General features: G+C 38.7%; 1 protein-coding gene across 2 annotated transcripts; it reads left to right on the plus strand.

Annotated features, from left to right (window-relative positions):
- The first annotated feature begins 9,496 nt into the window (after positions 1 to 9,496).
- Positions 9,497 to 16,763, plus strand: LOC130432840 (endoribonuclease ZC3H12A). Of its 2 annotated transcripts, none has more exons than XM_056762387.1 (6): positions 9,497 to 9,581; positions 9,945 to 10,349; positions 12,248 to 12,387; positions 13,143 to 13,377; positions 13,456 to 13,562; positions 14,723 to 16,763. In XM_056762387.1, the coding sequence occupies exons 2-6, from the start codon at positions 10,006 to 10,008 to the stop codon at positions 15,550 to 15,552; spliced, it is 1,656 nt and encodes a 551-aa protein (XP_056618365.1). In that variant the 5' UTR covers positions 9,497 to 9,581; positions 9,945 to 10,005; the 3' UTR covers positions 15,553 to 16,763. The 2 variants fall into 2 exon arrangements, with proteins under 2 accessions (XP_056618365.1, XP_056618366.1); XM_056762388.1 differs by lacking the exon at positions 9,497 to 9,581 and adding an exon at positions 9,589 to 9,715.
- The last annotated feature ends 2,190 nt before the right edge of the window (positions 16,764 to 18,953 follow it).

Genomic DNA, 18,953 nt, shown 5'->3' on the forward strand with positions numbered 1-18,953 from the left:
ATTTTGATCCTGCGATGATATCCCATCACCGTGAGGGCCAAAAAAACATCCATAAATTGTGTGGGTAGCAGTGGAGGGGTTAATGGACCGTGAACAGGCGGTGGAAGGCTGGTTTAATGGGCTTGGACAGAAAATCACACTGTCAACCAAAACCGGCCAGTGATCAGACAGCCCAGCATCACTTACAGATATATTACTAATGACAAGGCCTGATGATAAAACGAGATCAAGCTTATGACCTGATATGTGTTGCATAAGGTGCAAATTCGGTTTCTGTTCTGAACATTTTAATAAAAAAAAAAAAAATCTCCTATATATAATTATGAAATTAACAATAAAAACCAAATTGAGCAAAACATGCATTGACGAAGAATGTGTTTTCAAAGACCGCTGTGATCAGAGCACACACAGTCACGTGATTATAAAGGAAGGTTTTCTCAGCATATATGGTTCATTTGGGGCGATTCTGAATGCAAATGATCATGAACGTGAACGAGGATAGCGCTTAAGAACATGTGGGATTAATCAATAATGATTACTCACTGCTGTGCGTAAGAACCTTGTACACAAGTTTGATAAACGCCGATGTTTTTGTACTTAGACACATTCTAAATTTCATTCGAAGGACAAAAGAATCTTTTCTATGCACTGTTGATAGGCTAAAAGAGGCCCCAGGTGACTTAAGTAAACCTTTCTGCTCGAGCAAATGTTTACGGTGTTGACAATACATTCATCCTTAAGTTTGTGTGAAATATATCTGCTTAGAATGTGTTTTACTCAACATATAAAGGTGTAGAAAGTAGTTAACACTATTATGGTTCAACATACCATACAGATGCTCAATCTGTTTGTACAATCAATCGCTCAACAACTTTATTCTTTTCTAAACAGAGCACAGATCACAGTAAACACTGCTGCGTTGAGTCTTTCTATCACTTGGTGAGCGTGACTTGCTTGACTTCACGTGACATTTAATGCGGTAACATCACATGCATACCCATATGGACACATTAAATGCATTGGACAGGACAATTGTAGAAACATTTATGGGATTGGATGGAATTTAACTGCTTTAAATTTTGTTAGTGAGTAGTATAGCTGTTAAAGCATAAACAACATCTGTCAAGTCCCAATGCTCAAAGTTCACAGAAAATGAAGATATTTCTTTAAAAGAAATCACTTTTCAAAGACTACAATAAATGACTCGTTGGGACTACAATTAACTTATTCCTGGGTTTGTGACATCATGAATCCCTAAATTTACATTGACCATGTCCCCTGGAACACGGATCGGGTAATGGGCGGGACATCTCAACACACACTCTAAGTGGTAAACCAATCACAAAAGACTAGCTTATCTTGACCAATCAGAGATAAATATCATGATAAATATAGCACCAATAACTACATTTCAGTACAGAAATATGTAGATTTTTTACTATAAGAGAAGTTTATGAAATGAGAAATGAGATTGATATTGATATTTCCCCTACATGACAAGAAATGAGAAGAGCAAACATAAATGTGGTCAAGATTCATGCCCTAGAAATCCTGGTTCAGTTTGGCCAATCACAAACGCCGTCTTTCTTTCCTCAGTCAGTTTTTTGCACTCTTCTCAGTCTGTAGAACTCCAAATGTTTATCCAGGTCCGACTGACTAGTCACGCACAAGACACGACAATAGTTAACCATTTTCATCAGCAAAACTAGCCAGTTCCGTTTGGTTCAGTGACATTGTCTATATAGCCGACTTCCAGATGTCAATAAGCTGCTAAGTACACTGAACTTCAGGTTTCCTGACTCCTGAAAGAGAGAAAGACAGAGAAACAGAGTCACAACAAAAAAGAAACATTTACTTGTTCAGCTCTGTAATCACATTTCAGATGAAAGAATTTAACCACGCAAGATTAAAAATCGTCTAGGAGGAGATGACCATACATTTCTGCACAATACATATTGATCATTTGTCAGTAAAATGACATTTAAAGTTCTCTTGCAGGAGCAGTGAACGAGTTTTGAATAAATTATCATCAGTCATACTAATCTAAACTAATAAAATACAAACTTTTGTTTAGCATAAACTTTGAACAGTCCATTCTGCAAATTGTTAAAAATTGGTTCATTAGTGAACTGTTAACTATTTTGAATGGTACCTGTAGGATTCTGTTCATGTTTCCATTATTTTCTTGATTTCAAGTCAACTTCTTTTATATAGCGATTTTTTACAGTTTTCATTGTTACAAAGCAGTTGTACATGAAACATATCGACTATAAGCAAAACATTTAAGTTGTACAAGTTACAATTTTTGCCAGTTGCTTGAACACATTTTGCAAAACTTCGCTCATTTTTCCAAAACTCTACACACAAGTAAACATGACACAACACTGGGAAATATACCATTCACATCTGTGTCAAATTGAAACTACTATCAAAACCTAACATTCCTTTGTCAAATTGTAACTGTGATGACAAAATGACACATACTTGCATCATATGCATACACTTTCAGATCAGGGGGAACACACTAGTTTACTTTATATAAAACACTGCAGTCTTTGATTTTCTCTGTTTATTCAGAAGGCATATTTTCAGGAGGCACATTTTCAAACAACCAAAAAAGGAAATAGGCCTCCTCAATATTGTACATTGCAGTAATATGAATTCAGATAAAGCAAAAGAAGTAAAAATAGAAAAAACACTATACTGTAAACACAGAAAATCATTTGTGCATACGTGGCCTGGCCACAGGATCTCATCGACATCGCAAGCAATGTCTTCTCGCGCTAGGCACCGGGGAAAATATCCCCTTGCATGTCGAAACCATCCATGGCTTGCTGTCACCTGAATGTCGCCGCAGGCCTGTTCTATTGCCTGCAGTAGAGGCATGCGGGCATGTGGTTGGCGGTCATATACACGCCATCTCCAAGCCGAAAAAGAATTCCTCTATAGGGTTTAAAAATGGCGAGTGAGGGGGCAAGTATACCACTTCAAATAGATTGTGGTTGGTGAACCAGGCCTGGACCAGAGCAGCCCGATGGAAACTGACATTATCCCATACCACCACAAACCTGGGCTGATCTGGTCTGTTCTGTACAACTATATTATGTAGAGCAACTCGAAATGTTCCTTCTTCTCCTCCTCCTCCTCCTCCTCCTCCTTATAGGTATTAGCAACTGACCTGACGCCTGAGAGCGTAGTGAACGTGAAGGACTGTAATACAAGAGAAGTTCACTCAGGTAATGTGGAGCTAAACCCTGAAGGGCTCTATAGGTAATCAGTAAGATTTTAAAGTTAATGTGTTGCTTAATGGGTTACCAATGCAATGTTGATAGAACCGGGCTAATATGCACTTTTTAGTTTGTGTAAGAACTTGTGCTGCTGCGTTTTGAACAAGTTGGAGTTTTTGTAATAGGCCCACAGGACAGCCACCTAAGAGTGTTTTTCAAAACCAATCTAGTCTTGATGTCATGAATGCGTGAATGAGCCTTTCCCTTTTTTTGATAGTGACAGCATGTGACGTAGTTCAGATGTATTGCTGAAATGGAAAAACACAGTTTTACAGGTGTTGGTGACATGGCATTCACATGTAAGATTGCTATTGAATAGAACGCCAAGATTCTTTGCTGATGACGAGGTTTTTACGGAACATCCATTAATAGTTAAACAGCATTTTTGATTGTTATGTACAATGGTTTTCGGTCCAATAAGTAACAGTTCTGTTTTGTCCGGGTTCAGTAATAAAAAGTTGTTCCTCATCCAGTTTTTTATATTGACAATGCATTCCATTATTCTGTTGAACTGCTGTGTTTTGTGAGGCTCCGAGGAAATAAAAAGTTGTGTATCATCAGCAAAGTAGTTACAGCTACACTGTTAGACCTTTCCAGCCATTTCTACAGTCAAATACTGGCAACACTGTTGCCAGCTACTTACTGTAATGTATATTCCACAGTAAGTAGCTGGCAACAGTGTTGCCAGCATTTTACTGTAACTGAGACTTTACGGTGACTAACTGGCAACAGTGTTGCCAGCATTTTACTGTAACTGAGACTTTACGGTGACTAACTGGCAACAGTGTTGCCAGCATTTTACTGTAACTGAGACTTTACGGTGTTGCCAGCATTTTACTGTAACTGAGACTTTACGGTGTTGCCAGCATTTTACTGTAACTGAGACTTTACGGTGACTGACTGGCAACAGTTTTGTCAGTATTTTACTGTAAATCAAGATTAACAGCAAATAACTGGCAAGAGTAGTGATAGTTATTTACTGTAATGCAACACAATCACAGTAGAATACTACATATGCATTCTGTGTATTTAATATTGTAGTCATTCTGCTCGATCAAAAATGCTGCAATTTTATTTAATGGTATTATCTTCTAAAAAGACAAAGAAATTCAAGAGGTTTCAACAAACGTAATTTATTACTTGAGCAAAACATGCATACAAAACACAAGAAAATCCATAATTACATACGACAATTAAACAAATCACATAATTCAACAAAACTGAATATTTTTCTGAAATAAAAAAATCCACTGCTAGTGTATAGCTAAGTATAAATAAGTATAAATAAAATAAAAGGAAAATATAGAAAATAATAACACTGTATTGTAGATATGGGTGTGTACAGAAATGTATGGCAAAGATCAGTCAAAATGTTTACTAAATACATTCTATTTTCTTTTACAAAAAACAAATATATAAATAAACAGCAGAAATTTTGTCACGTATCAATTCATTAAACATTTTTTCAACACAACTTTGCAAATTAATTAGTAGTCACAACAATACATGTAACCAAAAACCTAAAATATTCACTTACAATTTTACACAAACACACACAAATAAATAGAAAATAGGCAAATCTTTAAATGACATAAAAACTTTTAAGAAAACATATATAATCAAAACAAAACAATACAATGATTTGTAGATTTGGTTTATCATGTTGTTCCAAACTATTAGTAACTCAGCACAAATTGAATTACCTCATTTTGCGCTACAATAATTGTATTAATAAATATTGCTTGCACTTACTTAAATACATGTTTTCCACTCAAATTCGGTGAGCCGCTGCAAAAATCATTGAACATGTGGATTCCTGGTTTGAACCTTTCTTGTAACAGATGAGCCAGTTTTGCGGCTAGTTCCAGCTTTTGCAGCAAATTTTGTCCCCTCAGTGTTAATCCTCACAAAGAATCTGAAAATCAAATGATTTTTATCAGTTAGTAACAAATCAAACACAGAATCATGAGAAACACTATCAGCAACAAATACAGACATGATAGAATATAATTAAAATCATTAGTGTGCATATAATATCTCATTTATGCCTTACCTTTGAATGAGCTCTAGTGTGGCACTGGCTGACTCTTGGTGCTCAACATTAAGCGACTGACCTGAAGTTTTAACTTGTCTGTCTGTTGCTGCTGTATCACACTGTTTGAGGAGATAAAACTGCTGCTTTGGACATGACTGCTTATGCTTTCGGGATAAATGAGTGATGAAAGATGTTCTCACTCTGAAATATTTCAAGCAATCTTCAACGGGGCAACCAACTTTTCTACCATCTCTAAAATGAATCCGCAGGTGTATGCACAGCTCTGAAAAATGATCAGCCACAATTTAACACACTGGAAGCTAACAGTGGAAACAGCCTGTGAATGCCTATGTGTGTCCTGTGTTTATGACTGCCTGTGGTTTCTGTGCATGTGACCTTAATGAGGAGAATTTCTTAAACATACAAGGGCACTGCTGCCTGCCACAAGCAAAATTCGCTCTGTGTTGGTGTTTTTCAACATGTGTATAAACAAGGCCTAGTTGGCGGAAAGGCAAATCGCACAGTTTGCACCTTACATTGTGGGTAATGTGACTACACGATAAAAAATAAACAGGAAAAATAAAGAAACAAGCAGTGGGGGCAGCTGCTAATAACAAAAAAGTTCAACACTATGGGATACTGAAAGTTGTGAGATGCTAAAAGCTAGCTAACAGGTAGCTTTTTGGAACCAAAAGATACGGAGCACATAATAAGAAATTATTAACTTTACCCACATTTGCAGTATATTTAAAAAAAACTTCTAAATATTTGAAATGTTTACTCACTCATTGTTGGGGATTCCATTTTAAGTTTGAATCCAGTCAGTAAGATAATTAACACAGCACAAGCAAAAGAACAAAAACTCAGAGATCACACACACCTGGTTGCCCTTAAAGGGGCAACACCTTTGCGTTAAGAATTAAGCAGTCAGTGCAGTATAGTAAAAAAGGCTGTATTTTGCAGCTGAATTTTACAGCTGTTATCTGTAATGTGTTTATATAGTAATTAACTGTAATATATTATTTGCGCTACAGAAATGCATCTAATGTTTCAGTAAAATACTGTTTCCCAATGTTACTGCTAAACACTGCCTATTTTAAAGTTATTTACCCTGTAATTTACGGCATGGTTTAACAGTGTAACTCCATGTTGCTTTATTATATATATGTAAATGTAAATGTGAATGTTATATCTCCTAGAGGTAGAATGTATAGTGCGAAGAGCAGAGGCCCTAAAACTGAGCCCTGTGGTACATCGTACTGGATTTGCGATTTGCGTGGCACCTTATTGTTGAATTGTTTATGTAAGATTCAGACCATTTCAAAGCTATTACATGAATGCCCATGTACAGTCTTATTGTATGTATAAGTGTGCTGTGGTCAATGGTGTCAAATTAAGGTCTAGAAGCACCAATAATGAGATACAGCCATGGTCAGACACCAAAAACAGATAATTTGTAACTCTGATCAAAGCAGTGTATGTACTGTGATGTGCTCTAAATCCAGACTGGAATTCTTCAATGATGTCTTTCCTTTGGAGGAAGGAACATAATTGAGTTGAAACTACTTTTTCAAGTACTTTAGAAATGAAAGGTAGATTCGATATAGGTCGGTAGTTAACTAGTTCTCTAGTTCTCTATTCTTTTTGACAAGGTGCCTTATAAAAGCCACCGGTAGCGCTATAGATTATGATCCGAAAAGAACTGCATAAGTAAACTGAATTTACAGTGTAAATTTTGGAAATTATAATGTACCTACATGTATGTATAGAGGAACAATATGTTAAATTCGGAAAATAAAAGGGTAACAACCAGATATACAACCCGCAAAGAACTGTGTGGGTAAACCTCAAATTAATACCTACGTATAGGTTAAGAAAAAAAAATTTAAGTTAGGGTAATAAAGGGGTAGCAACAACATATAAGTGGGGAATGTTCTTGATGCACAAAGTGACAGGGTAAGAACAAAAATATACACAATCTGATATTCTTGATTCTGAAAACTTTTTAAAAACAACCCACAATGTACCGCATAGTTAAGTCATTTAAATAAAGTATAGTAAATGTGTTTTAAGTTCAAATGTAAATGATTAGTTTTAACAATAAATGATGCCGAATAAAGGATATAGATTTGAGTATATTTATTGTATATTGTACCCTGTAACTACATAGAAAAAGGGGGGTAAAACAATCTGACTTATTTTACGGGCCGCAGCCGTTATACGTAACCTGTAACTACACAGAACGAGGGGTATATTAACAGAGAAAATTGCAATAGTTTTTGTTTGACTTGCCCTAAAAAAGATTACCAAACTAAATTAGCTGCACTTTGCTTTCAGGATGTAATTATATAGAATGTATGCACTGAGATTATTTTTACTTAATCATCTCATAACTGTATTTGATTAGCTGACAAGATTTGCTGCTGAGATCAACCTTATGCCATACACGTTCATCAAGAAAGTTGCATATATATTAAAACTATAAATAAAACAAGCCAGAAATTATCAATGTTCAATGAATCTGGGCAATGGGTTATGGGAAATGTAGTGTGCAATGACGGTCCAGGTGACGAGGGGAGTGCCCTCTAGTGGATTTGAGAGGGGACTCCAGCTGGTGACTGAGAAACACATACCTCTTATTTGTTGCTGACGTCATGTGGTGAGTCGTTGTTAAGAGGGGGAGGAGCTTGATGTTTTTAATTAAAGATTACAAGTGCAAATGAATTTAAAAAAAATAATGCTTTGCAAAGATAAATCATTTATAATAATGACTGTAACACTGTGTAAAACACTTAGAATGTTCCTGTTTGATTTCACGGTGACTTTAAAATACTCATAACAATGACTAAGCCGTTTTGGATATAAACCTGTATTAATATCTTTCTTGTGCTAAAATATTTTAATAAAAGTTTGTAACTAAGCCATTTTGGATCACCATCAACCAACTTATACTAAAATGTCTTCATTTGTGTTTAGTACATGAAAGAAATGTAAACAGGTTTGTAACAACTGGAATGTAAGCAAATGATGACAAAATGTTCATTTTTGGGTGAACTATCCCTTTAACAACACATAGCAACCAGATTAAATGTGACATCACCCTAATACTGCCCAACACACTCTAATGAGAAGCAAGCAATAGAATTCAGTAGCACAGTTCATACTTGAGATCATCTCTACCCTGATAGCACACACACATCTGCTTGACGTCTGTTTGACGTCTGCATTTACATCTGCAAGACATCTGCAATACATAGTTTGCTCATCTTTTAGATGATTAGATTCAACTTTATTGTCATTACACATATACAAGTACAGTGTAACGAAATGTAGTTTAGGTCTAACCAGAAGTGCAAATAGCAAGTGCAGGATATACAGTGTGAATAAATACAGAATACAATATTAGGAAAATACTATACAATGGGCATGTACTATGAAAATATGACAGTCGGTATGTACTATGAACAATATAAACAGAAGGCTATATACTGTGAACATAAATGTACAGGTGGTTATGAACAGATAACAATATAGACTATACAATAGTGCAATACGTCTTGGAGATATCTGTTGTCAGACGACACATAGACCCCTAGAAGATGTTTTTAAGATGTTTATGATTTAGAATGAATGTAAAGCTGCTCTTTCTAAGATATTTAGCAGATGTTTACACAGCAGATCTTTAGCAGATGTATTTCAGACGTCCAGACGTCTCTGAGACGTATTGCAGATGAGCAAACTATGTGCTGCAGATGTCAAATAGAAGTAAACCAGATGGATGGTGCTATCAGGGATATGAGAAATGCACATGCTGAAAAAAAGGAAGAATGAACCATCTTCATAAAGTACATAGAATAAATCATAGCTTCTCCTCTCTCTCTCTCTCTCTCTCTCTCTCTCTCTTTCTCTAATTTTTTTAGTTTTTAAAGTAATTTATTGACATGATTTTGTTAAAAAATAAACATACTATAACAACAAACATAAGGTGGTGTGCAGGTTACAGCATAAAATAATAAAATTGGTAAAAACATCTCAAAATGAAAGTGCATGATGACATTATGGGGAAAAAAACAAAAGTTGTCTCTCTGTGTCTGTGGGCGTGTCTCGGCTGTAGGGGAGGGGTCTCTGTGGGCGTGTCTCGGCTGTAGGGGAGGAGCAGGTGGAGTCACCTGAAGCAGCAGGAAGCAGGTGAAGGCGGAACACGTCACGAGAATCATTCACACACGATACAGTGATCTTCAGCTGAGGAGTACAGTATGGTACGTCTGACAGCTTCTCTTTAACCTCTAACACTTTGTGCTTACTTTACTAAATAAACATTTCCTCAAACTGTCTGAACTGTGAGGCGACCCGTGCGTCCGCGTCGCAGCTTTTCTTCGCGTTTATACAGTAGGTGTGTGTGTGTGTGTGTGTGTGTGTAATGTAATGATCCTCTCAGTTGTTTTATGCTCAACGCGATTCGAATCCTCTAACGATATAATATTTCGTCACATCCTGAGGAGTGTCTGTTTAAATATATTATCGTGTGGTGTCACCTGACAGACAGAGACAGTCGACAGAAGAATGATGAGAAACGCATGTGGTTTTTAACTTTATTTCTGTGTGTTTGCCAATGTTTTCAGCCGTGTTCAACATGTCAGGGTGGTGTGCCGAGGACAGAAGACTTGGTCCACTGAAAGCATCATGACAGACACCAGCGGCAGCATGCAGTCCAGGTGCAGTGGACACAACCTCTCAGACCTCCAGATGAAGGTGGACTTCTTCCGCAAGCTGGGTTACTCTCCACAGGAGGTGAAGGCCGCCCTGAGGAAGCTTGGCCTGGGGACGGACACTAATGCGGTGTTGGGAGAGCTGGTCCGGTCCGGGGCGAAGGCCGTGCCTCCCTTCAGCTCAGATAGTGATGAGAGTGTACCCGCTCGTGGAGGAGCATCTTCTAGAGGACAGTGCTTCTCCACGCCGGACGACACGGCTGAAGCAGACAGTGATCTAAGACCTATTGTTATTGATGGCAGCAATGTGGCCATGAGGTGAGCGTGTTTCCCTCTTACATGTGCAGATGCATCATACGTGTGTGTGTGTGTGTGTGTGTGTGGGGTTGAACATGCTGAGCTGGATCACTAAAGATTCAACTGCCAACAAAAACCCATGATTGATCACTCTAAAGTTCTGAATAATCTCATCTTAATTGTAATAATTTCTGTTTGTTTATTTCTTCTCAGTTTTTGGTTCATTCCTCTTAGTTTTTGTTTCTCTTTTATTTTTGCACATCAGTCAAAGCTCTTTTCTCAAACTGGTTCTTCAGTTCAGAATAAGGAACCGCCCAGTATATGCTGTCCATGCGTCTCCAAAAATCTCCAATATGCAAATTGCAAACACACACATGACACATGTTTAACCATTCCCCTTCCTGCACGGTGCACACGTGTTCATGATTCAGCTGCAATAGTGATTACAAGACGCTCACTGCAGTCATCTTAAAATAGTAGGTTGTTGAATATGCAAATCAAGTCGTGTTTTAACTGGCCTTCCAGTTTCATTATCGCTAGAAGCAAATTCAGCGCTCAAAACCGTCATGATCGAGCTGTTTAGTTTTTCAGTAAACATATTAAGTCAATCTTTCATAGATCAAAAATGAAAATTCTGTCATTGTTTCCTCACCTTTGAGTTCCAAATGTGTATAAATGTCTTTGTTCTGATAAACACAGAGAAAGATATTTATAAGAATGCTTGTAACCAAACAGATTTTGCCCCCCATTGACCCATATGGTAGGAAAAATCACTTTATCATTTTGTTTTGTTCTGTTGAAAACTAAAGAAGATATTTTGAAGAATGTTGGACTGCAAACAGTTCTGGGCCACTTTTGATTAACATTGTATAGTTTTAAGCATTCTTCCAAATATCCTTCTGTGTGTTCATCAGAACTAAGACATTTATACACATTTGGAAGGTGAGGAAATTATGAGAGGATTTTCTTTGTTTGGGTGATCATCTCTTTAAGACAAGAAAACAAGCTGTATTTTGAGGTCCAGGGGCCGGACGTTCTTAAGCCATAATTCTTCTTAACTGACATGTTTTTTCTTATATTCAAATTTACGAAAAAATTAGGAATGTTATGTATTCCAAAAAGAAAACTTTTTTAGAAAGTTCTTCAAAATTGATCTTGAGATTGATTTTAGGAAAAAATTTATAAGAAATTCTCTAAAAAAAGCTATCGTAAATATCATCTTAAAATTACCACAGCCTCAGGTTACATGTTTAATAGATATATTTGGTTGTTTCACATGTGATGTGTATTGGTTTGAGCCAGAATCATCATTTTGACGTTTACTTGCCATTAAGGAATATTTATTTTTCTATAATAATGATAAGATCTGTCTAGATCCCTTTCTGTGACAAAGTGACTCGAAACGGAGAGGGTGACAACTATTATGCCGTAGAAACAAAACATCTTGTGTTTTAATACGTAAGATGTTCTTAGGAAAATATTTGAAAACGTTTTACTCTCACGAACATTCTTACGAACTTCCTCTAATTTATCTTATAGAACAGTCAGTTCTGGTCCTTGATTCTGATTGGCGGAGCGGAGTTCTGAGCTGTTATAAAATACAGCGATTTATAACTGCTGACCTCACCACAAAGCCTAAATATCAATTGATTTACTTTATTTTATGAAACCTTGCTAAGCACATGGAGTAAACGTTTTATAAAAGCAATAAGCCCCAAGAAGCAGTGTGTTACAGTGCATTTTATAACAGCTACGGGGTTTAAACACCACGCACTTAACTGTTATAAAATGCACTGTGACCCACGGCTTCACACCGCTTATTGCTTTATTAAGAACCATCTTTGATTTTGTCTAAAGAACACTTTTGTGAATCCGGATCTCAGTGATCTGATCAATAAAGTGGGCTTTGTCTCTTTCAGTCATGGGAACAAGGAAGTGTTTTCATGCCGAGGGATCCAGCTGGCAGTCAACTACTTCCTTGAGCGAGCACACAGGAACATCACAGTGTTTGTGCCGTTGTGGAGGAAAGAACAGTCCAGGCCCGATGTGCCCATTTCAGGTAAAGACACTCCCTCAGCCCTCGCTTGTGAGATGAGTCATCACAGACCGGTTCCTCTGAAAGGTGAAAACACCCGTCTGACAGCAACAACTCATGTTTCTCGCACGTTATCATGGCTCACCGCAGCTGCATTTTTCTGTAGCGTGACAGCCGTGTGCGCAGTGAAGAAGGATGTGTTCAGCTAGTTGTAGTGCTGGTTAGGGGTTTGGACCCTTTCGCTCTCATAACGTTTGTATAATCAGCTGTATTGACACTGAGCGTTATTTTTGGATTTTTGAAAAGCTTCAGGTTGAGTTTAACAGTGTGAGTGTGAGATGATAATCCATCTGTGATCTGTATACGCCCCGCTCACATTCCTCACTTCAATTGGTGCAAGAAGGATAACAACAGATTCAAAGGAATAAGGAAGTTTCCTGCAGGGAATTCCCCACCAGGAAGTTGATGATTTCCCCTTATCACCGCAGTTTCATTGTGAACCTGTTGTCAGACCGCTCTCGTGCTGGGTTTGGAATTATTAGAAATATTGTTTCCTCTTTCAGATGTTCTGGCCCTGTTGTCATGGAGATGTCGTGTTTGCTAGCATAAATCACAACAGCATAGACCTGGTTGGATATTGAATGTTAATCATCTGTGTTGTTGAGTTTCTATATGAATGAAATAGTCTCACTACACTTTCAAACAAAGTTAGACCCAGTGAACAAACTTAAGGTGTGTTCAGGGCGATTGACCTTTGGAGTGTTTATCCTTGTTTTCAGATCAACACATTTTAGAAGAGCTGGAGAGGAAGAAGATTGTTGTGTTCACACCTTCACGAAGGATCGGAGGAAAGCGGATGGTGTGCTACGATGATCGTTTTATTGTCAAGCTAGCTCACGACCTGGACGGTATCATCGTGTCCAACGACACATATCGGGATCTGCAGAGTGAACGTGCGGAGTGGAAGCGTTTCATTGAGGAGAGATTGCTCATGTTCTCCTTTGTCAACGACAAGTATGTTGACAGCACAGACTCCGAGTGTTAAATGATCCCTCTTCTATTCCACATTCTGACCGTTTTCTTTTTACTCAGGTTCATGCCACCGGACGACCCTCTCGGCCGCCATGGGCCAAACTTAGATCATTTTCTTCAGAAAAGAACGGCCGTATCAGACCAGAAGCGTCAACTCTGTCCATATGGCAAGTGCTTTGATCTTGTATTATTTCAGGGCTCATTTGAATGCTTGATTCTGATTGGCCAGTCGCAACATTCAAAGGGTGGATATTTTCAAATAACAACCGCTCAAAAGTAACAACACCCTGTAACCCGTATGCTGCAAATCATTTTGAGAGGGGCAGTTTAATATTTCACAAAAATTCTATATAAATATGTCTTTTAATAACATATATGACATTATATTTACTGGTTAAACCAATGTCAGGGATTATTCTGCCATAACAACCGGCTGCTTGTAGATAATCACTTACTCATAAGAGCTGTGTGAAGCAGTGGGTTACAGTGCATTTTATAACAAGAGCGTTGTGGCATGACGCGAAGCGGAGTCATAAAAACCCTCTCAGACCACACTTGATGTCTTTTTTGACAAGAAAAAGTTGAGAAAAGATTATTTAGTAAATAAAACTCTGGCAGCGTTTGGTTACGAACAGCAGCAGAACGCCATGACCTCGTCGTCAGTGTCTGTGCACGAAAGCAGCCCATAGAAACAGATAGGCAGCGTCTTTTTGAATAATAAACAGAGAGTGTCTTTGCAATAACTAATCACGTATTAAAAAACTAAAATACAAAGTTCTCGATAGAGATGCAATCAAAAGTTATTGAAAGTGGAAGTTCAACTTACATTTATACAAAACTACGCTCCAACCGACTTTTCGGTCGCCAGCTTGATCCTGCTCAACCAATCACCTCCCTCGCATGTTGTTATGGAAACGACACACTACTCGCTTGTCATTGGTTATCTGTGAAAAGGAGCTTGACGTAGGGCGTTTTTTTTAGAAAAGTTGAACTTTTTCAACTTAAAAAGACGCCATGAGCTGCAGAAAAAGACGCCGGCGCTGGTGTTTAAATATGGCTCAGGACGACAGGGCCTTAGCTGTTATAAAATGCACACTGCTTCACACGGCTTATTGCTTCTATAAATGGTTATTCCCGTTCATACCCTAAATATCATTTTATTTACTTTATTTTATGTACTCTTGCGGTCAGCTGTTATAAATCTGGTTATTTTAAAGGGCTTAGAACTCTGCTCAGCCAATCAGAATCAAGGACCAGAACTGACCATTTAGACTGATATTTTTGTCGTTGGGTTGACTCTTTGCTAAAGACAACATTTCTTCTTCAGGTAAAAAGTGCACTTATGGAATTAAGTGTAAATTCTACCACCCAGAGCGCACAAACCAGTCCCAGCGCTCGCTTGCCGACGAGCTTCGAGAAAACGCCAGGCTGGCCGGATCTAAAGAGGACCGGAGAGGAACCGGGTCACTCAGAGACAGGCAAAAAAGATACCCCGACCCCGGCTTTGGCTCCTGCTCTCCGTCTTTGGAGCAAGAGTTGGAAGAGAAGCTCAGTCTGAAGTCAGAGAGTTCCCGTCAGAGACAGCACGCACTCCATTCGTGGGATGACATTTTCTCCACACTGCCGACCGGCGCTCCATTCCCAACAAACCCTTCATCCGTGATTAGTTCAGACTCTGGGCTCGGCTCCTGTGAAAGCCAGTTTTCTTGTTACAGTCACGAGGACCTACCAAAGATAAGACCCAATCATCCCTCCGTATCCGCTGACCCGGCCTTACCTGCAAGCGACCCGACGTACGGTTCCAATTCCTGCTATCCGCCCAACTTCAGTCCCTTCAGCTCTCTCCAGCATTACAGTCTCCCCGCTTATCACCAGCAGAACGGCTGGCCGTACCCTTTCTACATACAACAGATGCACGCCAGCAGCTTACCAGAACCCCTCCCCTGCCACAGCTTCCAGAGGTCTCCTGACCGCCACAGAGGTCCGCAACACTCCAGCACGTCCCAGGAAGAACGAGAGGAGGTCAGGAGGAAGCTTTATGCCATTTTTAACCCCCATCATGTGGACCGAGCCATGGAAATGTTCCCACAGCTAAAGGACGCACAGCAGCTGGCTGCGGAGGTTCTCAAACTCAAGTCGAAGGGGGAGTTCTTCTGAATCCTGGAGACGTTGAGAGCGTATTAAACTGTGCTGTCATGGTTTGACGAGAGGCTCTTTAAAGACTTATCACATAGTACATGTGGTAACTGTGTATGACTAGAAAGTCAAACCTTTCTCTCTCTATAAATAGATGTCGTCTTATTTTAAAGGTTGATGCACATTGCATCAATTGTTGCTGGTAACTTGTAGCAATCTGTACGTACGCCTCTTAATGTGGTATTGACAGACACACTAATATACGTTCAGCAGTTTTTTGTCATGACTCTAATGGCAGTGGATAGAAATAGTTCTGCTTTATTAATTATGGGATGACTGAGTGTGATCATAGAAAGAGTGCTGGATGTGACTCACCTGTGATATCGTTGCTGTACTTCCTCCTTTCGTATCTGAACGCTGGGAATCCCCCACAGCAGATTTGGATCAGAATGCCATTTCCTTGTTTTGATTTAGGGACTCGTGCAAGAGAAACAATGCTCTTCATGTGCCTTTGTTTTAGCATTTAATGTCGTTTTGGATGTTCTCTGTGTGACAGTTTCAGTACTCACAAAATAATGCACATAACAAAGCTTTTCAAACTAGACGTCAGTATTTCTGCTTCCACTGTATCACAACAGGTGACAACATACTCGCACTAATAATCATGTGCCAAAAAGAGCCTTAATGTTATAAATGTAACAAGCATCCTTTGAAACTGCTAACATTTTAACATCATGTCATTATTAGAAGAGTTGTTGTCATGATGTACAATCTTCTGTTGTTGTTGTCTCCCTGTTTTCAGATGCGACATGTGACGTGTGTTTTATGTATCTTATACTTTTCTTTGCTAGGCTGATATCTGTGTTCATGTGAACTCATTGTAACACACAGTCAGTGGCTTTGTTTTCTGTGCTCTGTTCTGCACAGACACAACAGAGGAGTGGTGATGAAATGCATTGGCGAAGATGTTTCATGCTGGTCCAGTGCTGTTCATGGGATCCTTGTTAAAACAATAAGCCTCTAAGAAGCAGTGGGTTACCAGGGTATTTAATAATGGCTTGGAATACCGGTCAGCCAATCAGAATCAAGGACCAGAACTGACTGTTTTGTAATTGACATAATTCATCCAGTGCCTTATGATCTTTAATGTGAACAAATGAGAAGTTCTCAGTTGTATATTGGCAAACTCAATGTATGAACCGTAATGAAAATAAATAAAATGATAAGTGTCAGTTTGGTCAGTCTTTCTGTTCAGTTTTTGTTGGACGTTTACAGTGACCTGTGTGACCTTTATTCCTTCAGCAGACTCCTTTATCCAAAACAACCTCCAAATGAGAGAGTATTTAACTATAGCCGCATGAGGGTAGTTGAATCAGACAAGTTTTTAAAGGGATACTTCATCCAAAGATGAAATCCTGTCATCATTGACTCACCTTCCAGTTGTTCCAAATGTGTATAAATGTCTTTGTTCAGATGAACACAGAGAAAGATATTTGGAAGAATGTTTATACCAGGGGATTTTGCCCCTCATTGACTTCCATAGCAGGAACATTTGCTTGATCATTTTTTGTTCTGTTGGACAGGAAACAGTTCTGGGCACTTTTGACCACCATTGTATTTTTTCCTACTATGGGATGCATTTAAAACAAAAAGGTAAGATAAGCAAATCAATTCATGTAGAGGAAAAGGTTTATTAAGGTAAATTTATTTCTCAACAAACACACACATGTCCTTGTGTTTATTCATCCACCTGTAGAAGGAAGAAGGAAGTTCTCACGCACCAAAGTTGTAAAAATGCAAAGCAGTTCAATGTTAATCATGTGATCGTGCTTTATTTCCTTACCATAATCCACAGGAATTTCATTTCCTTCTTGTAAAAGGAAGCTCGGGTACAAAAGAGGCAAATATTGGAAAATAACTGGACAGATAAACACGTGTGTAACATGAACACAAACGGGCGGTAACTGTAGAGGTGCATTAATCCTAAAGGGGATGTGCAACGCTGTTTCATGTGGTCTGACTTCTTTTCACTCTTAAACGTGCTGTCTTCTCATGCTTGACAACTTGTCAAAAAACGAGTTTGACATAAGGGCCCGGTTTCACAGACAAGGCTTAAGGCGAGTCCTAGACAAATGAATGTGTGACCTGTCTTAACTCAATGTAACTGACCCAAAAAGATCTGTATATCAGTGCCATTGTTTCATCTCAAGATGCACACCAGTAATGTATTCTTATAAGTCATCTTTATAAAAGCCACATCAATTTCTTAATTCAACTATACCTGGCTAAAGTTAAGCCGTGTGTGTGGAACCGGCCATAACGTAGTATTTCTGTGCTGGACACACTCACCCAGCATTCGGAGAGGTTTTAGAAAGTTTTTTTTACATAAAAATCTATTTCGTAACAACTTTTCTTTGTCCCTTATTGGACAACTCTTCCGGAAAAGCACAGCCACACGTCAACCAGGGAGAGAGAGAGAGAGAGAGAGAGAGAGCTGCGTTCGTGAAGTTCAGCTGTGGTTGTTTGTTAACTTTATTTAACAAACATGATGAATGTCATATAAACGCTGGATTTGTAGATGGTTTGAAACTGATAGATGGAGCCGTTCATGTGCTTAAGATGCTTGTCATGAACTGTGCGCGAAGTGAAACTTGAGTAACAGTATACAGTTGAAAGAAAAAGTATGTGAACCCTTTGGGCTTACTTGGATTTCTTCATAAATTGGTCATAAAATGTGTTCTGATCTTCATCTAAGTCACAAGAATAGAGAAACACAGTCTGCTTAAACTAATACCGCACAAACATTATACGTTTTCATGTTTTTATTGAACACAACATGTAAACATTCATAGTGCAGGCTGGAAAAAGTATGTGAACTTTGGGTTTAATAACTGGTTGACCCTCTTTGGCAGCAATAACCTCAACCAAACGTTTCCTATAGTTGCAGATCAGACCTGCACAACGGTCAGGAGAAATTTTGGACCATTCCTCTTTACAAAAGTGTTTCAGTTCAGCAATATTCTTGGGATGTCTGGTGTGAATCGCTCTCTTGAGGTCATGCCACAGCATCTCAATCGGGTTGAGGTCAGGACTCTGACTGGGCCACTCCAGAAGGCGTATTTTCTTCTGTTGAAGCCATTCTGTTGTTGATTTCTATGCTTTGGGTCGTTGTCCTGTTGCATCGTCCATCCTCTGTTAAGCTTCAGTTGGCGGACAGATGGTCTGAAGTTTTCCTGCAAAATGTCTTGATAAACTTTGGAATTCATTTTTTCATCGATGACAGTAATCCGTCCAGGGCCTGAGGCCCCAAACCATGATGCCCCCTCCACCATATTTCACAGTTGGGATGAGGTTTTGATGTTGGTGTGCTGTGCCTTTTGTTCTCCACACATAGCGTTGTGTGTTCTTTCCAAACAACTCAA

Source organism: Triplophysa dalaica, chromosome 12 (genome assembly GCF_015846415.1).
Source record: "Triplophysa dalaica isolate WHDGS20190420 chromosome 12, ASM1584641v1, whole genome shotgun sequence".
NCBI lineage: Eukaryota > Metazoa > Chordata > Actinopteri > Cypriniformes > Nemacheilidae > Triplophysa > Triplophysa dalaica.